Here is a 22,739-nt window from a genome sequence, read left to right on the forward strand (position 1 = left end):
GTAAAAATAAAATTCTTCCTTTTTAAACCACCTTAAACATTACTTTCGAAGTGTATTGTATTTGCTTAGACGATCTGTCCACACACATTAAAAGGTAAAGGGACCCTTGACCATTAGGTCCAGTCGTGGCCGACTCTGGGGTTGCGGCGCTCATCTCGCTTTATTGGTTGAGGGAGCCGGCGTACAGCTTCTGGGTCATGTGGCGAGCATGACAACGCCGCTTCTGGCAAACCAGAGCAGCGCACGGAAACGCCGTTTACCTTCCCGCCGGAGCAGTACCTATTTATCTACTTGCACTTTGACGTGCTTTCGAACTGCTAGGTTGGCAGGAGCAGGGACCGAGCAACGGGAGCTCACCCCGTTGCGGGGATTCGAACCGCCAACCTTCTGATCGGCAAGTCCTAGGCGTCCCTCTCCACACACATTACAGTCATATAAATGTTTAAATGTATCTTTAAGGTCTCTCTTGTTCTGGAAAGAGATATTTCGTTAAACGTTAATCGTACTGCACTAGAAATCTTATTTAGTTTTGGCTGGGGTGCTTCTCGGGTCCTGTGTAAGATTCCTGTCTCTTTCTCTCTGTGGGTCTTTGCAAAACATCTGATTTTCACGGTTGGTAGGTTTTAATGTGACTGCGGGTGTGGACATGGAAACTGGCTTTGTCTATGGAGGGAACCGTTTTAATTGTGGCACATGGATGGATAAGATGGGAGAGAGTGACAGAGCTCGCAACAAAGGAATTCCAGCCACTCCAAGGTACAGTATAAAGATTTTACAGCGTTATGGGTATGGCATAAGTACATGGTGGCTGTTTTTAATTCCTCAATAAAAGTGTGCCAAACAATATTTCTTTGGACTTGCAAAGTTATGAGGAAATGATGTATAGATTTTCAAAACTGTATTTTCAGACCCTATTAGCTGAAATCAAAATGTGTAAAGTGCCCGTTTTGCTCAGTCACTAGGTACAATTTAGCTAGTCGTTCATCCACAACTTCTGTAAGGGCTTATGCACGCAGAACTTTGAGTGCAGGATTTGTCCTGCTTCTGGATTCCAACCCAGTATGTTTAAGGAACCAAGCTGCTTTTCCAAAACATCAATTAGTAGCATAGTTGTGTTCTTCAGCTTAACACATTTTGCCCTGTGCTATTCATTTAGCCTTGTGGGTTAAATAATTATATTTAGTTATATGTGCAAGCTGTCTCCTGCATTTCAAAGGCTGCCTGGTTTGCCCAGCTTTACCATTTTAATATGTGGACACTTCATGAGGCTGGGTAGGTCAGATCCTGAAGACCCACTTCCAATTCCCTCCACGTGTAGGAGATCATCAGCTTTCTGATGTCTGAACCAACCTTGTCATCAGCAACTTCTGCAACAATATTAAGCTGCAACAATATTAATCCATGACTTTTCAGATCAGGCCTGCACATTGAAGGGAACCTCGGAAGTTGCCTTAGTCTGATACAATAAAGCATTGTGGTCGATCCCTCTGTAGTCTTGTATTGTGTATTCTGTGTTCTGACTGCCAGTGGCTCTCTGGTGTCACAGGCAAAAGTCTTTGGATCATTTTAACAAAAGATGCAGGGACTGAACTGAGACCTTTGAGCATGCAAAGCCTGCCGTCCTGCTTCGCTATCTGTCCGGCACCCTGAGATGATTCTGCTTCCTTGTAACCTTTTCTCATCATTGTGGGAATAGCTAAAATATGCCCAAGCCCATCAGAATTGCAAGTAGGGTTAGGAGAATGTCTGCGTCACAAATTAGGCATTGCTGCTCTTTTTCTCCTGGATTTGTATGTTGAAATCGGTTCCCAGTGTTTCCCAAACTTGAGTCTCCAAGTTTGTTTTCGGACTACAGTTCCCATCATCCCTGACCACTGCTCTTGCTAGCTAGGAATGATGGGAGTTGTAATCCGAAAGCAGCTGGAGACCCGAGTTTGGGAAGCCCTGTCCTAGCCCTTTGCAGACAGCCATGCTGCGCAGCTCATCCGCTGGTACAAATTGCTGGGAGGGCGAAGGCCTTGTGTGTTGCTGTTGGGCAGTTCAATGAGTTGGAAATGAGGTGGGGGGAGACAGAAAGCAAAAATGGGAGGCAGAAGAAAGGGAGGTCATAGGTACAGACGCTTAGAGGCACAAAAAAGAGTAGCAAGCTCTGTGTGGAAGAGTGCATACCTTGGGAGGGGAAAAGGGGTTAGTAGAGAATGAAGGAAAAGAGATGCCAAGTTAAAATGGTAACAAAAACACTGGATGCAGCCCCAATTAAAACCTACAGAAGTGGTTATTGGAGGATTCTGAGTTGGATACGCTTGGTTTAGACTCAGAATACATACTGATAGAAGGAATCCTTGGGCAGTGTCATTTATAATCTTGCTTTGTAAATCTTGAAACCTATATCTCTCATCCTTTTAGGGATGGTTCTGCTGTGGAGATAGTTGGTTTATGCAAATCAACAGTTCGCTGGTTACTGGAATTGTCCAAGAATAATATATTTCCTTATTCTGGAGTTACTATCAAAAGACATGGTAAGTAGTCTCATCTGCAATGTACGATGGGAACGGAGAAAATTCAAACCATTTCACATGCATTATTTAGTTGTAGTATTTACAACTACTCTGCAAGGTCAGTCAGTATTTTTACTTCAAAATCATAATTATTATTAACTGTGCTGCACCCAAGGATAATGTTCTGAGTGCGAAGCAATATTTTTGACAGTGGTTTTCAAACTTTCAAGCCTGAGGAATCTTGTTGACTACCACGGAACACCAAGCCATAGTACTTATATAGCGTATATTTCAGGTTCACGTTTGTCTTTGAAATTAAACCAACACAGGTCTTTATATGTTTTTTCTGTTGGCACTGAAGCATTATCAAAACCCATCTTTCACGTTATATTGTTTTCCAGGGAAAGAAGAGACCATAACGTATGATCAGTGGAACAGAAAAATCCTGGCACACTTTGAAAAGCTGTTCTTTGTCTCTGAGAATCCAGCAGATCCCAATGAGAAACACCCAACTCTGGTTCACAAGCGAGGCATCTATAAGGACAGCTATGGAGCTTCAAGTCCTTGGTGTGATTATCAACTAAGGCCAAATTTCCCTATAGCAATGGTTGTGGTATGTATTGTGTAAACATACTTTTCAAACCATTTTTCTCTTTGTTTTTCTCTTCTTCTTCTTTTAAACTCAACTATTACGTAGTTTAGGCTGCAGTCCTAACTCTACTTACCTAAGAGAAAGTTCTATTATATTCAATAGAACATGCTTAAATTCAATAGAACATGCTTCGGAGTAGACACATATAGGATTGTGCTTTTATTTTAGCTTTTCTTCACTGGCGCTTTACAAGCTATGATGAGCGAAATATGATTTGGTGGAGGAATCCCACTGAACATTACTTCTGAAATAACCTCTCCAAAATCTGATGGGTCCGTTAATTCGTTAGCGTTAGCATGAGCATTTTGGGTGGGATCCTTTTGTACCCTCCCCCAGGCCCTTGCAGGAAGGGCTATTGATTCCTCTCCTACTGGAAGAAGAAATGAGAAAGTCTTAGGACCCTGATCCACAATTCTGTGTCATACTGTAGCGCCGGATACTGTGCTATGTTGATCCCATCCCCTTTAGCCAACAAATTCCTATGAATCACTGTATGGAGTTGGAGGGGATCCCGAGGGTCATCTAGTCCAACACCCAACCCAAAAATGCATATATTAGTGCAACTGTATATTAGTGCACAGAAACAAATGCATATACTGCTGGAAACCAAGATGCATTATATTAGGGGAAATGCATATGGGTCTCTATGCTGACTTTTTAGAAAGATGACAACAACGATAATGATTATAATAATAATAACTTGTACCCCTCCCATGGCTGGGACGTGGGTGGTGCTGTGGGTTAAACCACAGAGCCTAGGACTTGCCGATCAGAAGGATGGTGGTTTGAATCCCCATGACGGGGTGAGCTCCCGTTGCTCGGTCCCTGCTCCTGCCAACCTAGCAGTTCGAAAGCACGTCAAAGTGCAAGTAGATAAATAGGTACTGCTCCGGCGGGAAGGTAAACAGCGTTTCTGTGCACTGCTCTGGATCACCAGAAGCGGCTTAGTCATGCTGGCCACATGACCCGGAAGCTGTACGCCGGCTCCCTTGGCCAATAAAGCAAGATGAGTGCAGCAACCCCAGAGTCGGCCACAACTGGACCTAATGGTCAAGGGTCCCTTCACCTTTACCCCTCCCATCTGACTGGGTTGCCCCAGCCACTCTGGGCAGCTTCCAACATAATAACACAGCAAAACATGCTCTGGGTGGGTGCATAATATATTTGCAAACCGGAGTGAAAATTGCCTGAACTGTGATCAGCTGTGAACTTAAGATTGGGAAAATGAGAAATGAAGAGAAGGCAAAGTTCTCAGATTCGTCTATTCCTTCAGTGAGGTCTAGACTCAGCAGAGTTCATCTGCCATAGAACAATCAGAAGTGCTCACAAACCCCACAGAGAACAGCTGCTAGCCTGTGATGTTCAGTTCCCCATTGGTGAGGTGCTTTGAAATATTCCCTCCAGTCCCTGCAATGCTGGTGGTTCTCACATCAACTGGGATCCATAGTCTCTGGGCTCAAGTTTATCTGGGCTCAACTTCCTTCCCTGGCTGTGGGGAGTCGAAAGGAAAGGTCAACACTAGCAACTTGGAATATTGGCAAATTGTGCTCTATTAAAAATTAGGCTATTTAAACACTGATTTTACATTGAGATTTTAGGTTGCATTGTGGATATACGGGGGAGGGGCGTAAAATATGTGTGAAAACCAGGATGAGGCTTGTTCATTTAAATTTCCAGGGTTTTGCTATTGGTTTTTAAGTGGGTTTTTCCCCTTGGTTTTTTTGTCAAGGCACCTGAATTGTTCTCACCTGAGCGAGCATGGAAAGCACTTGAAATGGTAGAGGAAAAGCTACTAGGTCCACTTGGCATGAAAACTTTGGACCCAGAGTAAGTGTGATAGAAGGCTGATTAGATCTTGCTCAGAATTAGGAGCTAAATTCTGTGCAAGGCAGACACAGAAGTCTCCGTCTCCAAGGCTTCTTCATTAACAGAAAAATGGACTTCTCTTCCATCAAATATAAGATTCCTTGACAGAGAAACTTTGTTCAAAAACTCCCAGTGGGTAGCATCTATCTTTCCAGTATTTCCCATCTCAATCCAGCTAATATGATTTCCCCTGTGCTTTAATGCAACCACATTTTGAATACATTTGCCAGGGGGGGAAAGTTAACTTTGAACATGTAACTAAAATGGTGCCATGCTCCATGGCTTAAATAAGTTTGTGTCCCCATCAGTGTGGAAATAAATCTTTTGGAAGAAAAAATTAAATAACCATGCCATTTTAAAAGCAGTTTGCGAGACCAAGCTTCCCTGAAGAGGGAATTACGCAACTTGTTGCCACCTCTGAAAATATACGTGCAGAATTGATCTGTTTAATGTTGCTTACAAATAGCAGGGGGTGGGTTAGATGGGGGAGGAGATGTTGGAAAAGTTTTGATTAGAATTCTTTTGAATTGAGATCTATTCTCCCTAAACAATTCTGTATCTTTTCATGCAGCTTTCTGTAAATGTATTTATTTGCCCTTTGTGATTTTTTTTCTACAGTGATATGGTTTACTGTGGTGTCTACGACAATGCCTTAGACAATGATAACTACAATGTGGCAAGAGGATTTAATTATCACCAAGGACCTGTAAGTTTTGTGCTTCAGCACTTTTTTCCCCAACAGATTTTGGTTTTCCATTGCCAAAAATGTGTGTCCTTAATTCTGCTTCTCTTGCCTTTTTTATTTTATTTTAAGGAATGGCTGTGGCCAATTGGATATTTTCTTCGTGCCAAGTTGTACTTCTCCAAGTTAATTGGTCCAGAGATCTATGCGAAGACTGTCTATTTGATTAAGAATGCTCTTTCTCGCCATTACGTCCATCTTGAGAGGTAGCTTTTCATTTAAGCAACTTGAAGTATCACTGTTGCACACCCATTTGTTTTGATATTTCTTCCAAAATAATATGGCTCTGTCATCTTAAATACTTACATACACACTGCAGCCAAACAAGAGGGGGAAGGAAGAGGGATAATGAGGGAAATTCTTTGCAGAAGAATTACGGAGGATGTGATGGCTGTTTTTATGAGACCTATGAAATGGAACCAGGGCTTTTTGCCACTACCAGTGTTTCCCAAACTTGGGTATCCAGCTGCTTTTGGGCTATAACTTCCATCATCCCTGGCTAGCAGGACCAGTGGTCAGGAATGATGCTTTTCAACATCTTTATGTGCCCCCTCGCCCAACTTGTCCAGAGTTTTGGGCTGGGCTGCCATCAGTATGCTGATGACACCCAACTCTATCTGTTGATGGATGGCCATCCTGACTCGGCCCCAGACACACTGATCAGATGTTTGGAAGCTGTGGCTGGATGGTTACGTGGGAGCCGGTTGAAGTTAAATCCTTCAAAGACAGAGGTCCTGTGGCTGGGACAGGACGATATGAGATTGGGGGGGCAACTCCCATCTCTTGCGGGGGCGCAATTAGTGCCAGCACCGTCCGTTAAGAGTTTGGGTGTAATCTTCGACACCTCCCTTTCCATGGAGGTGCAGATTGCAGCTATAACAAAGGCGGCATTTTTTCATCTCCGCCAAGCTAAGCAGTTGGCTCCTTACCTCTCTCGCCCTGACCTATCCACTGTGATCCACGCGACGGTCACCTCCAGACTGGAGTATTGTAACTCGCTCTACGTGGGGCTGCCCTTGAGACTGACCCAGAAACTCCAGTGGGTGCAGAATGCTGCAGCGAGACTCCTTATGGGGTCCTCGCTGCGAGATCACTTTCCCCCGGTGCTATACCAGCTGCACTGGCTCCCTGTGGAGTACAGGATCAGGTTTAAGGTGCTGGTTTTAACCTTTAAAGCTCTATACAGCCTAGGACCCTTGTACCTACAGGACCGCCTCTCCTGGTATGTCCCACAGAGAAACTTACGGTCTTCAAACAAAAACATCTTGGAGGTCCCAGGCCACAGAGAGGTTAGGCTGGCCTCAACTAGAGCCAGGGCTTTTTCGGCTGTGGTTCCAATCTGGTGGAACACTCTGTCACAAGAGACTAGGGCCCTGTGGGACTTGACATCTTTCCGCAGGGCCTGCAAGACAGAGCTGTTCCACCAGGCCTTTGGCCAGGGCACAGCCTGACCCCTTCCTTTGGCAATCCGCACTAAACTCTAGACCAATGGTTGCCATTAATCTGATTTGAAATGATTTTATAATGAAATGATTTTAGAATGTTGTATCATTTTACTGTTGTTAGCTGCTCTGAGCCCGGCTTCAGCTGGGGAGGGCGGTATATAAATAAAATATTATTATTATTATTATTATTATTAGTTGTTGTTGTTGTAGCCCAGAAACAGCTGGAGAGACCCAAGTTTGGGAAACACTGAGCTGTACATTTTAGACAAGAGTGAGACTGCAAGTGTATCACGAGCCATTATTAATTTGTTGTGATACTCTCATGCCTCAACCCTAAAGCCTTTTAAATTGGAGATATCTACTGGCCTAGTCCCATCAGCAGTAACCTGTATGCAGAAGTAGGAAATCATTTGTGAATCATTGCATACGAGACATATAAATACCTTTCTGTGTGTAGGGATGGGGATGGAGAGTAAATGCCCACATCAGGCAAGTACTTTGCTTGCTTATCATGGTTGCCTGGGAATCTGCAATAACAGATTATCCTTGCAAAAAGTTGGAAAGCCAGTTCTTGGTTGGGGAAAGATGTTAAAGTTTGTGGGTTGTAAATCCTTTGACCCACTGAGTCTGCTGCAACAGCCCTGCAATAAATTTGATTTATTGCCACTCCGACAAACTTCAATGGCGCCCACACGCTGCCACTCGCGCGCTGCCGGATAATAGCAGAGTTCACACACAGCGTAAAATGGCTTTATCTGTGTCTGCATGGTGTCTTCAATAACTCAGCTCGACACCAGTGCTTCTACTTTAACACTCTTTATTTAGAAGCATAACAAACAGAAAAGAAAACCTACAGAATCTAGCTGCATGTTCGCAACTTTCTGTCTCTCACAAAAACGAAACTACCTTGCTCACATTCTCAGACAGACTGCTCTCTGCAGCCTCCAGAGAGCATAAAGGTAAAGGGACCCCTGACCATTAGGTCCAGTCGTGACCGACTCTGGGGTTGCGGCACTCATCTCGCTTTATTGGCCAAGGGAGCCGGCGTACAGCTTCCGGGTCATGTGGCCAGCATGACTAAGCCACATCTGGCGAACCAGAGCAGCGCACGGAAATGCCGTTTACCTTCCCGCCAGAGCGGTACCTATTTATCTACTTGCACTTTGACGTGCTTTCGAACTGCTAGGTTGGCAGGAGCAGGGACCGAGCAATGGGAGCTCACTCCATTGCGGGGATTCGAACCGCCGACCTTCTTACGGCAAGTCCTCGGCTCTGTGGTTTAACCCACAGCGCCACCCACATCTCCAGAGAGCCTAGATGAAAGGAAAATGCCCAGGTCATGTGGGCAATGCTCCCAGTGAATAAGAACGCTTCCTGGGGTGTTAACTCTAAACTGTCCAGAACCATAACAAAAGAGGGGGGAAATGCAAGGAAGGGGGCAGGACTTGGTCTGGGTGCTCCATCTTCCGAAAAGTTTTTGGTTGCATGCAGGAATTCATCATGTTCTCAGTGTTCTTGGTGGTGGTCAACCCCCATCTTATCAGATGGGCAGCATGAGACACTAATGTTTTCCTTCCCCAGTCTTTGTTGTGTAGAATGTCACTGCAGTAACATGCACACACTGTTCTCTGGGCCAAGGTTTATGTTTTTTGGAAACCAGCAGTTCTGCCTCTACCTGGATCCTGCTGGTCTGTTTTGCTTGGTCCTTGTGTACTGAATGACACAGGCTATTTCACTGAAGTACCAAGGCAATGAATGTAAATGCAAGCCCCAGTAAAAGGGAAATTGGGCAACAATGGAATATATACACAAAGTGATCTTAATAATTTTCTCTGTGTCCAGTGATTGAGTATTATTGATAGCATTGTTTTGTCATTAATATAGAGTAGAGCAATTTCTTATTTTGATTTATGTGGAAATCATTCCTTTTGATTGTGTACTTTGGATGCTTTATTTATTGTTTATGACTACTTTTGTTATATATGTAATTATATGAGTTTTTTCATGTTGTATGCTGCCTCGAGCATGGTTTGAACTGTGGAAGGGCGGCATACAAATAAAATTGTATATAAGAGGCTGTGAGTGAAATTGCTAGTTTTAAGAGTGCCCCTGAGGAAGAACTCATTTCAAAAGGCAGTGCTTTTTTTCTGGGAGGGACGCAGGGGTACGCATACCCCTAAACATTTTGTGAATCTTTGTACTTTTGTCCATTTACTGTATTTATTTTCTCCGATTTGAACTATAAAATGGTGATTTTCTTGAGTCAAAATGAGAGTACCCCTAAACATTTTTAAAGAAAAAAGCACTGTCAAAAGGCATTGGGCTTAGTAAAGTTTTGTCTTCAACACCTGCAATTCTCCTTCGTCTTTTCCACAGCTGGGACCTTCCCACTTTTTCTAATGTACATTACACCTTTTTAAAAAAGGGGGGGGTGAATTTGAAATCGGAGCAGTTTGCCAAATAGTTATAATTCCTGGTCTATACTCTTTCACACACACCCATGTGTGCTATCCTTTATATGAGATGGGTTGCTTTAATATATTAAAATACTCGGTAATTCCAGTAGTGATGCATTAACTTTTGGCTTGTTTGTTTTGGCAGATCACCTTGGAAAGGTCTTCCAGAACTGACTAACGAAAATGGTCAGTACTGCCCTTTCAGCTGTGAAACTCAAGCCTGGTCCATTGCTGTGATCCTTGAGGTTCTCTATGACTTGTAAACATGTTTGCCTGCCTTGATGAAACTGCTAGCTTTGTCACGAATGCCGTAACCATGCATATCCTGCTTTTAGTAGTGGACTGTGCCTGCACTGGCAAGACACTTGTAGGAGCATTTGATGCCCATCCTTTGAGAATCACACCATGATATTTGTTTTGATCGCGAGGATCAGAAAAACTTAAAAGAACCATCACTTGAGAATATAGTCAGACATGTTTAGATTAAAAGTATTACACATTCTACAGTAACAGGTTTCAAACTCGGTATCTCTCTTTTCCTCAAGGTGACAAGCTAATCAAATGTTGATGTGTTATGTGCATACCTATAACATTCAACCAAAGCTGGTTTCAAGTGGTGAATCGGTGCTCTGGATATAGCTTACAGAGTCACCTTGAAGGGAATTGGTTACCTCCTATGACAGGCATAGGCAAACTCAGCCCTCCAGATGTTTTTGGGACTACAATTCCCATCATCCCCGACCACTGGTCCTGTTAGCTAGGGGTCATGGGAGTTGTAGTCCCAAAACATCTAGAGGGCCGAGTTTGCCTATGCCTGTCCTATGATAAGTGTTGGTTTTCCTCGTTCAGGTAATTAAGTAAAAGTCGCAGCACTGATTCCTGCTTTGCACCATGGAGCCATCATGTCAAGTAGCTGCATAGCAGTTTTTAAATCTCGTGTTGCAGAGGCTTCCTCCATGTGACAGGCTGCTTATCTAAAGCAACTTGCTACAACCATAGGGAAAAAATATATTCTTTCACCCCACATGCACTTGATCTGGATCTCAGTAGCCTGTGTTCAGCTTTGCCATTATATCAGTGCAATTAATTAATCAGCGAGAGACAGATTAGGCAAGGATGTCCCCTTCTGTTGCAAAAAAAAAGGAAATGGCTTAAAATATACTGTGGTGACAATTAAATTTCACTGCCTGTTTCTTTAATTTGTGCCTGTACTAGTAATACTTTATCGATTTCAGTGCTTTTTTTAACACTTATCCCCAAAGCGAAAGCATAGTAGTTAGAGGTTTATCAGAGAACATGCTGATCATAGAGGCAGCTTATATTCTCTGTTCTTAAAATCACTCAGTGCAGACAAACAGGTTGGAGAATATACTATGCCGCAGCTATATTGTGATACATATCACTTTTTAAAAGCACAATATAGTTAATTTGTCTATATAGGTACTTTGATACTAAGAATAATTTAAGAAATCTGAATGGTTGATACTTGGACTACAGCTTCCATTTGGTCATAATTATGTCACTGAATTTCACCTAATATTTTTTGGTAGGATTTTTTTCATCGATAAACAACAAGTTCTAATGTTTATATTATTTTGACATTTCTAATCAATTACAATTATAGTAATGGGTGGTTAATTAAAATATTATATATCTGATTTTTATTTTTTTTTAAGACTCTTATCAAAAGGACTTTTTCTTAGCCTGGTATATATTTCCTCAATCTGTTGGGAAAATTTACTAGCCTTAACATATCTCTTGGCATTTCAAATAAATTTCATTAAAACAATTAAAGCTGCAATCCTATATTCATTTGCCTGGGAATCAATCCCTTTAAACTCAATGAGGCCAAATTCTGAGTAGACTGTACTGTTTTGTTGCTGGAAAACAAGCTACTGAACCCAGAATCCATTTCCTTGGAAATTAGAGCCAATTAATATGACCAATTTGTGACAAGTGTTACTGAAATTGCTACCTTGAAGAAATTTATGGATATTACATCTGCCCTTGTAATAGCTCCACCTAGATTACCTTTCAGCAGGCAATGAATCAATAATACTGACAGTTGTTAGAGACTCTCAGGCAATTAATATTGTCAGAAAAGCGAATTACCGTCATAGTGACATATTTCCAAGTTGTGCTATTTAGTATTGAAATCCCTTGGTGCCTGGAGTAAAAGTTTATATGAAAGTGCCAGCTCTCTTGCATTTTTGCTTCCAGAACTCCACTATCTTTCAGGTGCAATTCAGTCACATTTCTGCAAATTCACATTGCACAATGAAAGTGGTTTTGGCGCTTTTGCACAGCAAACCTTTCCCCCACCCCACCCCAAAAATATGGCTTATTGCAATAAGGAAAGGGATGGGGAAATGCACTGAAAGATATAGGATAACAGCTGCTTGATGCTACATCATATAACCTGACAAACAAATCATTAGACATTGTATAACCTCCATGCAGATTGTGTGCAAACAAATCTGGATGAATGCACAAAAGCAGGCTATTTGGAAGTGACCTGTATTGAGCCCTGTGCTGTCCTGACTGCATGGGAAGGCGGGTGTCTGATTTTTAATAGCAAAAGGTTTGTTCACAGCTTAAAATTCAGTTTGCCAAATTGCATTTGTTACTAAATAGATTTGCACATGGTTTGGGCATTTCACAACATTGAACAGGAAGAGTGAGTTGTCAGTGTTTTCTGTTCTGTTGAAGTTTTTCTTAAGTTGCACTGCCCTGTCTGAAAACAACAGATATTTTCATGTTAATATATTTCTTATTTTGCAGTGATTTTAAAAATGCTTAAATACATTTCAGTTCTTCACCTGTACAAATAAATAGCATACCTTAAGATTTTTGAATTATGCTAACTGTTACCAAAAAAACTAATGTTTTTAATGTCAATTGAAATGCCTTAATTGCGGGGTGGGAACTAAGCATTATTTTACCAACAGTGCTGTTGACCTAAATTTCACTGTCCAAACTTGGTTGGGAAGAAAGGACACTTTTGTATGAAAATCTCCATTCTGCTATTTAGCCAGTGAACTCAGGCATTCATGATATTTGTTTCTGTCAAGATGGAGAATAGAAAAATCTTCTGTGGAACTCATAGTTAGTATGTGCTTGGAGAACAATATTTAATAAAGATAAAGAGACTTAACAATTAGGAGATACTAGTATCTTACACTACTGTGCATCTTAAAGCAGTATGCAGGTAACTCGCAACCTATGCAAGGGTTTGGCCGTGGGGTTCCACACATAAATGCAAAAAGACGTAAAGCCAGGAATACCCGGGACCGCCCCCCCCCCAAAGTTGGAGGACTTGCTTGGTTTTGGGGAAAAGGCTGGAAGGGCTCTAGGACCTTGCCAGAGCCCTTGTGCCACCTTCCCAAAAGTTGGGTAAGCCTGCAGTTGTAGCTTTCATGGGAAGGTGGGAAATAAGCAAATGGAGAATGGATTTCTTCTGCTCTCCATTTCCTACCCACAAATGCAAAGCTACGATCGTGTAAGTAAAATAAGCCTTTGAGTTACCTGTACACAATGTGAGTATAAAATGCGACTGAAGTTTACAGCTTGTTCTAGCAGACATTGCAAAGCCAACAGGTTGATGCCAACAACATACGATTAACAATACTCTCTGTAGGTAGACCGAAAAGGTAACTGCATATCTTCCACAGTCTTATCTTCTGCCATGCATCCTAGCAATCAGTGTTTCGTTCTCTTTCAAACAATAGAGCAAAAGCCATCTGGGTATCTCATCTGTACATGTTGCTGCTGCTGCTTAACTGAAATAGCGATGTAATTTGCATTTCAGAAGGTACTTACCAAACCTGAAAAACAATTTAAAAGGGAATCATAGTTAATGCTGCATGTCATATGATGAGAAGTGCAATTGTTGCACACGTGAGTCCTGTGTGTCTTGTCTGGTACAGTTATTTTTGTTACATGGACGATTATTTTCTGCAGTTATGTGAGTGACATACAATAAAAGTCTAACAAAGTTGTGTGTCCCTTCATTTATTAATACATAATCATAACTGGTGGTCCTAGCAAGGGATCATGGTGGTCCAGTGAGAGTTGGAACCTTTTATTAGAAAACAAGAGCCAAATTTGGTATCTCTGGCCAACTGGTGTTCAAAAGAAAATGATGTTTCTGGGCAGGTCAAAAAGGAACTTGATGCTGGAGTGCCTTTTGCCTGTAGTCATTCCAGGAGTTTGCCCTGGACTCATTTTGCAGGAGTCAGGCTGATGAGTGGTAAGTGCACACTGTCTCAAATCATTCAAAACAATGTATTTAGATGATGACCTTGGTTGGCAAGAATAAACTACTTTCAAGAGAAAGCCTAAGCACCATGAGTTTAATGGGACTTGCACTTTAGTAAGCACCTGAAATCCTGGAGAGTCACTGCCTGTCAGTGTAGACAATACTGGGCTAATGAACCAATGGTCTGACTCAGTTTCTACTATAAGGAATCTGCCTTAGACTAAGGACCAGAGGCAGCTCACCCATGAGGCAAGGTGAGGCAACTGCCTCAGGCAGCAGAATCCACAGGGGCAGCAGATCTGGCCTCTGAGAAAGTCCTCACCCACTGCTGCTGCAGTAACAATGACTGTGGTGCACTCCTTCGAGGCCAGATCTGCCACGCCACCCCCCAATGCCACCTCTACAGTGGCCTTGCAACAAATAGAAAGCGCTGCTGGTCTCCTACCCCTAGAGAGGAAATGGCAGGGGCTGCCCTCAGGGGCGGACTGTGGTAATCTGGCACCCCGAGCATGGTCAGCATTTGGCACACCCAAATGGAGCTTCTCAGTTTTGTGCCCCCCCCCCAGCTTGGTGCCCTGTGCATGGGAGACAGTGTTCAGACCACCTTAAATCTGGCACTGCTGGGGTATCCTGAACCTGCCCAGTGTGATTCAGAGTACCGCCCTCCTGTGACAGCGTTTGATTCTCACTTAAAACATCAGGTAAGGTCGATTTGATTCCCCACATGTACACCTTCCCTGTGTATATAATAATAATAATAATTTATTATTTATACCCCGCCCATCTGGCTGGGCTTCCCCAGCCACTCTGGGCGGCTTCCAACAAAACACTACCATACAATAACCTATTAAACATTAAAAGCTTCCCTAAACAGGGCTGCCTTCAGATGTCTTCTAAAAGTTTGGTAGTTATTTTTCTCTGACATCTGGTGGGAGGGCATTCCACAGGGCAGGTGCCACTACTGAGAAGGCCCTCTGCCTCGTTCCCTGTAGCTTTGTTTCTCGCCGTAAGGGAACCACCAGAGGCCCTCGGCGCTGGACGTCAGTTTCCAAGCAGAATGATGGAGGTGGAGACGCTCCTTCAGGTATACTGGACCGAGGCCGTTTAGGGCTTTAAAGGTCAGCACCAACACTTTGAATTGTGCTTGGAAACGTACTGGGAGCCAGTGTAGGTATTTCAAGACCGGTGTTATATGGTCTCAGCGGCTGCTCCCAGTCACCAGTCTATCCACTCAATCCTTTGTTCCTGGCGGGGAGGCGCCATTTTGTGGTTTGTCTCTGGTGCCAAAATGTCTTGGGCAGGCCCTGCTCTGGGATGTACAAAGTAACTACCTAGACCCCAAAGCAACCACTCAAGGATCTCAGGATTGTGAGTTTGAGCCCCACGTTCGTCAAAAGATTCCTGCATTGCAGGAGGTTGAACTAGATTAACCCACAGGGCTCCTTCCAACTCTACAATTCTATGGTTTAATGGCGGCCAGAAACTGCATTATGCTGCTACATAATTTATCTGACTCCCTTGACCTGTTAAGAGAGTAGTACTACTTCTGTCATAAGTGCGCCATCATTTTAGAGTACGGATTGCTTTCTTTAACAGTCTGTTAATGGATGCTTTTCGTCATGCAGTTGCATTATGTTTGTATAACATTTAGCGCATTCAAGGCTAAGCACCTGACCTGGGCCGTCTAAGCACAACTGGAATGCAAGTAAGAAATAATGATTACCACTGGAAACTTAATCTCTTAAGGATCCTGCCAGTATTTGCTTTTGTGCTGGCATGGAAATGAGGCTCTAAGCCTATGATGTGTCAGAACATGTATTATAAGTATGTTCAGTTTTATGAAAAATTCCTTGCATCGCAAACGTAGTCACACATCAGCCCCGGTGGGAAATCCTTAAGGAAGCAAAGCATAATATACCACATCAGTACAGTGGTACCTCAGGTTACAGATGCTTCAGGGTACAGACTCCACTAACCCAGAAATAGTACCTCAGGTTAAGAACTTTGCTTCAGGATGAGAACAGAATTCGCACGGCGGTGGCAGCAGGAGGGCCCATTAGCTAAAGTGGTACCTCAGGTTAAGAACAGTTTCAGGTTAAGAACGGACCTCCAGAACGAATTAAGTTCTTAACCCGAGGGGCCACTGTACTTTAAATCATGATAAATATTTGTCCACTAGTACAGTGACAGCGGGGGGGGCGGGGGGCTCTGTGGGTAAAACCTCAGCGCCTAGGACTTGCCAATCCCATGGTCGGCAGTTCGAATCCCCGCGGCGGGGTGAGCTCCCATCTTTCAGTCCCAGCTCCTGCCCACCTAGCAGTAGATAAATAGGTACTGCTTTATAGCGGGAAGGTAAATGGCGTTTCTGTGTGCTGCGCTGGTGCTGGCTTGCCAGAGCAGCTTCATCAGGCTGGCCACATGACCTGGAAGTGTCTTCAGACAGTGCTGGCTCCTGGCCTCTTAAGTGAGATGAGCGCACAACCCCAGAGTCGGACACGACTGGCCCGTACGTGTGGGGGTACCTTTACCTTTACAGTGACAGTGACAGCAGCAGTTCCTTTTTCAGCAATTTACGTTGGTGCACATTAGAAGTCCATATTCTGTTAATGTTCCATGTCTCTCCGCCAACATCATGACTCAAGGCTGAATGTGAAATTTGCTCAGTGTGCAATCTGTACCTTGCAGCAGCAGAATATTTTACTCACTGTTAAGCTCAAGCACAGATTGTGTTTTTACATCTTGTTTCAAAGACGGCGTCTCTGCCCCCCGCTTCCCCCAGAAGAGCATGCGAGTAGAAGGGTTTTCCTCTGGTAAGCTAGATTCTAACGCACTGTCCCTTAGGGTAAAAAAGAAAAACCTTTAAAAACCTGGACGGAATTGAATAATGTGAAAGATAGATATAGATACATCTATCTGTAAGATTGATATATCTATATCTGATCGCCAAATAATCGATGCTTTTGAATTATGGTGTTGGAGGAGACTCTTGGGAGTCCCATGGACTGCAAGAAGATCAAACCTATCCATTCTTAAGGAAATCAGCCCTGAGTGCTCACTGGAAGGACAGATCATGAAGCTGAGGCTCCAATACTTTGGCCACCTCATGAGATGAGAAGACTCCCTGGAAAAGACCCTGATGTTGGGAAAGATGGAGGGCACAAGGAGAAGGGGGCGACAGAGGACGAGATGGTTGGACAGTGTTCTCGAAGCTACCAGCATGAGTTTGACCAAACTGTGGGAGGCGGTGGAAGACAGGAGTGCCTGGCATGCTCTGGTCCATGGGGTCACGAAGAGTCGGACACGACTGAACGACTAAACAACAACAAATCGGTAAGATTACAATCCTGCCAGTTATACACACTAAGGGCAATATTAAACTTGGTGGTACTCTGCATTAATAGATGAACACATTATGCAGAACATACATCGCAGAAGCAATTTAAAATACATAGGGAAACTAGAAAGGCCACCGTATCTCCATCTCGACAGCTAGCCAGTGTCTTGGAACAGAGTTTGAAGCATGTACATTTTGTTCCTGCGAGACAGATCAGCAGCGCTCATGATAATAACTTGTTCACATCTAACGGCTGTTCCATTTGTGCCATTCATTTGCCTTGAGGGTTATACCGGTATATCCTAAAGACTCAGAAATTCAAGCGTCGCAAAGAATCCACCCGGCGTTTTCCGTGCCATGTGGTGATGTGCCAAAAGCTGTTTGCTAATCTCCTTATACAGCATTTGTTTTTGCCTTCCTGACCCCCCCACCTGCAGTTCTCACGCCCCCAAATGCTTCCTAGAATGGTTATTAAAGCAAAACAAGTTAACGTCTCCACACAACTAGGTTGCCTGGCAAAAGGCTGCTGTTTCATTTGCAGTAAACGTAGTCTGGTGAGGGAGAGAGAGAAAGAGAGAGGATGAGAATATATGTATAAACGTTAAGGCCATATTTAGTTGTCAAAGAATGGTCACAGTGGGTTTAGAGTCTTAGATAATTTATTACGGTCAAAGACCAGCTCACATAACACAACAAAAACAGCGTTCATAAAGGTAAAATATACAATCGGAGCAGATTACAACAATAGCTCATGAGTTAAAATTGAGAAATATACATACACCCATACAACTGAGATTTGGGCTACCATAAAAAATTGACCCTGAGGCACCCCAAGGGCAACTTCAGCATTTCCCTAGTAAGCTATTTTATTCTAGAGCAGCCTTTCCCAACCTGTGGGTCTCCAGATGTTGTTGAACTACAACTCCCATCACCCCTAGCTAGCAAGGCCAGAGCTCGGGGATGATGGGAGTTGTAGTCCAACAACATCTGGGGACCCACAGGTTGAGAACCATTGTTCTAGAGGATGATACGTGCCTACAAATCTGGGCACAGAATCTGGCTACCAGCCAGGTCATCTTATGATCTTTGCCCAAGAGGAGATAATTAAGTTTAGACTTGGGTCACAGTGGGTTCTTCACCCAAGGCAGGGATGGAAACCTCTAGATATTGCCACACTACAACACCAGACATTCCTGACTGCTGGCAGTGCTGACTGGGGCTGCTGGAAGCTGGAGCCCAGCAACAGCCAGAACGCCACAGGTGTGACCTGATAAAATTGTTCATTTAAAAGAAAAAAGAAAATGCTAGAAAAGGACAGAACAACACAAGAATACTCTTCTAGTCCCACTTCTGGCCTGCTAGCAAGAGCATGCCAGCACCCTTTGATAAGGCAGATGGAGTCCCTTCCATTCTCTCCTCACCCCACCCACAAGCTGTAGGATTGCAGCCTAAATAACTTTAAACTGCTCCTCACATTTAACCTTTCCCTCTCTTACAATCCCTTATGTTTCCTTGGGCACACCACAACATCTTAGCATCCTGGTTCGGTGCTGTGACACCTGATATATGGCATGATCCGTCCCCTCCCCTTAGGACTTACTCCTTGGCTTCCCCTCTGAGCCCCTGGCTGGGTGCAGACGGTGATGTTCCCAGCAGCTCACAATGGCCTCATTCAAAAGACCACACGTCAGTTGTCTGATGCAAGGACCACATTTTGTGCCAAGTACAGGGAGTTAAGATAAGGTCTGTACGTGCTGCCCTGTGGAACGCCCTCCCATCAGATGTCAAGGAAATAATCAATTATCTGACTTTTAGAAGACATCTGAAGGCAGCCCCGTTTAGGGAATTTTTAAATGTTTGATGTTTTATCATGTTTTGAATATTCTGTTGGGAGCTGCCCAGAGTGGCTGGGGAAACCAAGCCAGATGCGGGGTATAAATAAACTACTACTACTACTATTATTATTATTATATCTTTTACAACATTCCCCACAGGTTTTGGTAGACAGGTGGTTGGAGCATTTGCTGTGTAAGGTAAAGGTAAAGGGACCCCTGACCATTAGGTCCAGTCGCGGATGACTCGGGGGTTGCGGCGCTCATTTTGCTTTACTAGCCGAGGGAGCCAGCGTATAGCTTCCAGGACATGTGGCCGGCATGACTAAGCCGCTTCTGGTGAACCAGATAAGTGCACGGAAATGCCGGAAGGTACTTGCACTTTGACATGCTTTCGAACTGCTAGGTTGGCAGGAGCAGGAACCAAGCAACTGGAGCTCACCCCGTTGCAGGGATTCAAACCGCTGACCTTCTGATCAGCAAGCCCTAGGCTCTGTGATTTAACCCACAGCGCCACCCGCGTCCCGCTGGATAAATCTGTGGAGGAACCTGTTCAGACATCGCGAAGGAGTGTCAATATTGCAGAAATTGTGTCCTTTGTATTTATCATTGCAACTGCAATGGATCAAGAATCCCACCCAAAGGAGTCCTTCATATTGACAACCAAGGACCCAACCACCAGTAACAGACCCTCCAAGTGTCCCTATTTTCCAGGGACAGTCCCGGATTTACAGAAGCCATCCCAGTTTCTGATTTGATCCTGGAATGTCCCACTTTTCCTTAGGACTTTTAAAATGTTGGAGAGTATGGAGTTATGCAACCCCTGAGCCAAAGAAATAAGTAACTATACCACCTTTAGAAGACATCTGAAGGCAGGCCTGTACAGGGAAGTTTTGTAATGTTTAGCGTTTTATTGTGTTTTTATATTTGTTGGAAGGCACTCAGAGTGGCTGGGGCAACCCAGTCAGATGGGCAGGGTATAAAGAAAATGGTTGTTGTTGTTGAATAGGATGTCCCTATTTTCACTGGAAATATGTTGGAGGGTCTGCTGTAATGGACACTCACTGCAATCATGGTATATTCCTTACTATAAGCGATGAGCTGTATGTTCTATGGAAGCCCCACCCTATAAATACAGCTCAGGAGATGCATCTTAAGGCTAGCAATGGTTGTGGAACTTCTTAAACATGAGGGCCACATTCCCATCGTGTCAACCTTCAGGTAGCGGGGGCACATGTCAGTAGTGGATGAGACCAGAGGCAATAGTAGGAGGGGTAATTAATGTAGCGGTGGAGGCAGGGGTCTGCCAAGGAGGCAGCAGACCCAGCCTCCAAGGTGCATGTTACAGCCATCACTGACCCAGTAGCAGCAGCAGCAGGCAATGCATTCCTTGGAGGCCAGATCTGCTGCCCCTATGGATCCTGCTGCCTGAGGCAGTCACCTCACCTTGCCTCATGGGTGGGCCGGCCCTGGTGTGGCTGTTGATTTTAAAATCACCACTTCCCCTGGGTCCATGCTGACATAAGTTCAACCTTTAGGAATAGGGATCCGTCTGCTTTTGTTTTTAAATATAGGAGGAGGGTGTGGGGAGAGGCTCATGTAGCCTGCCCTAAGCCACTGTAATAGAGGAGGCTATAATGCAGAAATAAAATACAACTGGAGAACATAGAGGCAGCTTATTAATTACTGATGAACCCAAGAATGGCATTATAAATCATTGCCCGGATGCTGCATAAAACGCATCCTGTAAATAATCCCATTCAAATAAACTTGGTTTGTTTCTCTCAGGACTACCATTTTGCATGACATATGCTTTCAAAGGTTGTCCCTTAGCCAAAGCAATTATTTAGTAAAATGCTGAAAGCCACAGAGATGCTAGCAAATTGAAAGCCTGTGGATTCATTCCGAAAGCTTTTATGGCCCATTAATGCACCGTTCTCTTCAGTATTGATCCTTCCTCTTCCCAGTAGCTATTCAGAGTGTGTGGCTTGTTATTTTAAAAAATCGGGATGATATTCAACTAAGCTCTACTCATGGTAGACCTCATACCTGCCAACATTCCTCTGATGAAAAGAAGGATCTCCTATTTCATAATCATCATGATCATCATCATCATCATTATTATTATTATTATTGAATTTATATACCACCCTATACCCACATGTCTCAGGGCCGTTCACAGTATAAAATCAAAATATCAAACCACAAAATACATAATCAAAATAAAAACAACAACAACCCAATAACCCCCCTCAAAAAAACACATTTTAAAAGGGCTTGATGCTATATGGCAGGGCTGGGGGGCCTATGGACCAGAGCTCCTATTGTCTCTGACCACTGGTCATGCTGGCTGGTGCTGATGGGAGTTGTATTCTGGTCTACAGGTTCCCAAACCCTAGCCTATGGAACGTTGTGCTTTTTGGTGGGTATTTTTCATTTATTCATCCATCCATCACATGTGAGTACTTAGCACTTTTCCCATAACAACACTTATCCCCTGTATACAAATAAGAAAACATCAGAGCATCCAATGTAATTAAAATTGTTTATCAACTTAAGCTCACATTTTCTAAAAATCCTGCATAAACATTTAAATAATTCATTTTGTTTTCTGGCTTCTTTGAATGCTTTCTGCATCGAAACAAAGTTAATCACAGTGATTTTCTTTTAAGACGTAAAGCAGTATTTAAAATTCAGATGCAACAGAAGAACCCAGGAAACTAAAAACATTTTTTAAAAAAACAGGAATAAACTTTGTGTGAAATTACAGGGATATTTATGAGCTTGTCTCTGTCAGAACAAATTACAATATCTCATTTAGATGCACTCTCTGCTCACAGAAGAGATGCAAATTTAAATGTATTAAGGCTGATTATCTTCATAGCATAACTGCAGCTGCAGCACCAAAAAGTGAAGCCTGCTCTCAATCATCACTCTTCATAGATGCATAAACAGAACACACTAAAATGTTAAGTTTCTAAATATAGGAAGCATGGGAAATGGAATGACACTGCATAGACAAACTATACATTTCTAAACTCCTACTGAATCACAATGGCTTCTCCTTAGTCAAAAAGGTAGGCTCCTTTAAGGAAATATATTACATTTATTTGCCAGGCTTCACACCTGGAATTAGAAAACAGCATACTTTAAATTTAAACACGCTAAAATATGGCAGCAATTTCTGAATTAAATACATTCTGAAACTAAATAGAGCTTTCTATGCAAATGTAAACAAATGGTCCCTTAAGCTAGTAGTGGGTCTGTATTTAGGCTGGGTTCAGATGGGGCCTTGCCCCATTACAGAACCATTCTGGGGCTTGTCCACACTGGAATTTACTGTGTGGACAAGTAAACTATTTGCAGCTGATTGCATTCCCATTTCATTTACATAGTCCACATAGCACTCTATCCACAAACACCAAGATCAATGCTTCCCTCCCTGTAAATTTGGGTTTTCCCAATATGGGGGTAGATTTGATAAACTGGGGGGAATCACATTCCAAACCACTCCACTCCAGGTTGCAGATTATCTGTTTCATTGTTTTTGGGGGAGGGTGGTTCAGTTTTCACTCCCCCCCCCTTCCCTGCTGAAATATACTCAGAGTCGCGAAGTGATTTCATGCTCTTTATTCAGCTCATAGTGGTGAGGAGGA

General features: G+C 43.3%; 1 protein-coding gene across 4 annotated transcripts in view; it reads left to right on the forward strand.

Annotated features, from left to right (window-relative positions):
* AGL (amylo-alpha-1, 6-glucosidase, 4-alpha-glucanotransferase) overlaps positions 1 to 13,654 on the forward strand; it is a 49,615-nt gene extending 35,961 nt beyond the window's left edge. For all 4 annotated transcript variants that reach the window (XM_053391750.1, XM_053391749.1, XM_053391752.1 and 1 more), the window contains exons 28-34: positions 621 to 756; positions 2,407 to 2,519; positions 2,900 to 3,111; positions 4,880 to 4,977; positions 5,635 to 5,722; positions 5,831 to 5,964; positions 9,805 to 13,654. In XM_053391750.1, coding sequence (XP_053247725.1) covers positions 621 to 756; positions 2,407 to 2,519; positions 2,900 to 3,111; positions 4,880 to 4,977; positions 5,635 to 5,722; positions 5,831 to 5,964; positions 9,805 to 9,922 — 899 coding nt within the window. In that variant the 3' untranslated portion in view covers positions 9,923 to 13,654. The remainder of the gene's footprint in view (positions 1 to 620; positions 757 to 2,406; positions 2,520 to 2,899; positions 3,112 to 4,879; positions 4,978 to 5,634; positions 5,723 to 5,830; positions 5,965 to 9,804) is intronic.
* Positions 13,655 to 22,739: the final 9,085 nt, after the last annotated feature.

Source organism: Podarcis raffonei, chromosome 6, assembly GCF_027172205.1.
Source record: "Podarcis raffonei isolate rPodRaf1 chromosome 6, rPodRaf1.pri, whole genome shotgun sequence".
In the NCBI taxonomy this organism is placed as follows: domain Eukaryota; kingdom Metazoa; phylum Chordata; class Lepidosauria; order Squamata; family Lacertidae; genus Podarcis; species Podarcis raffonei.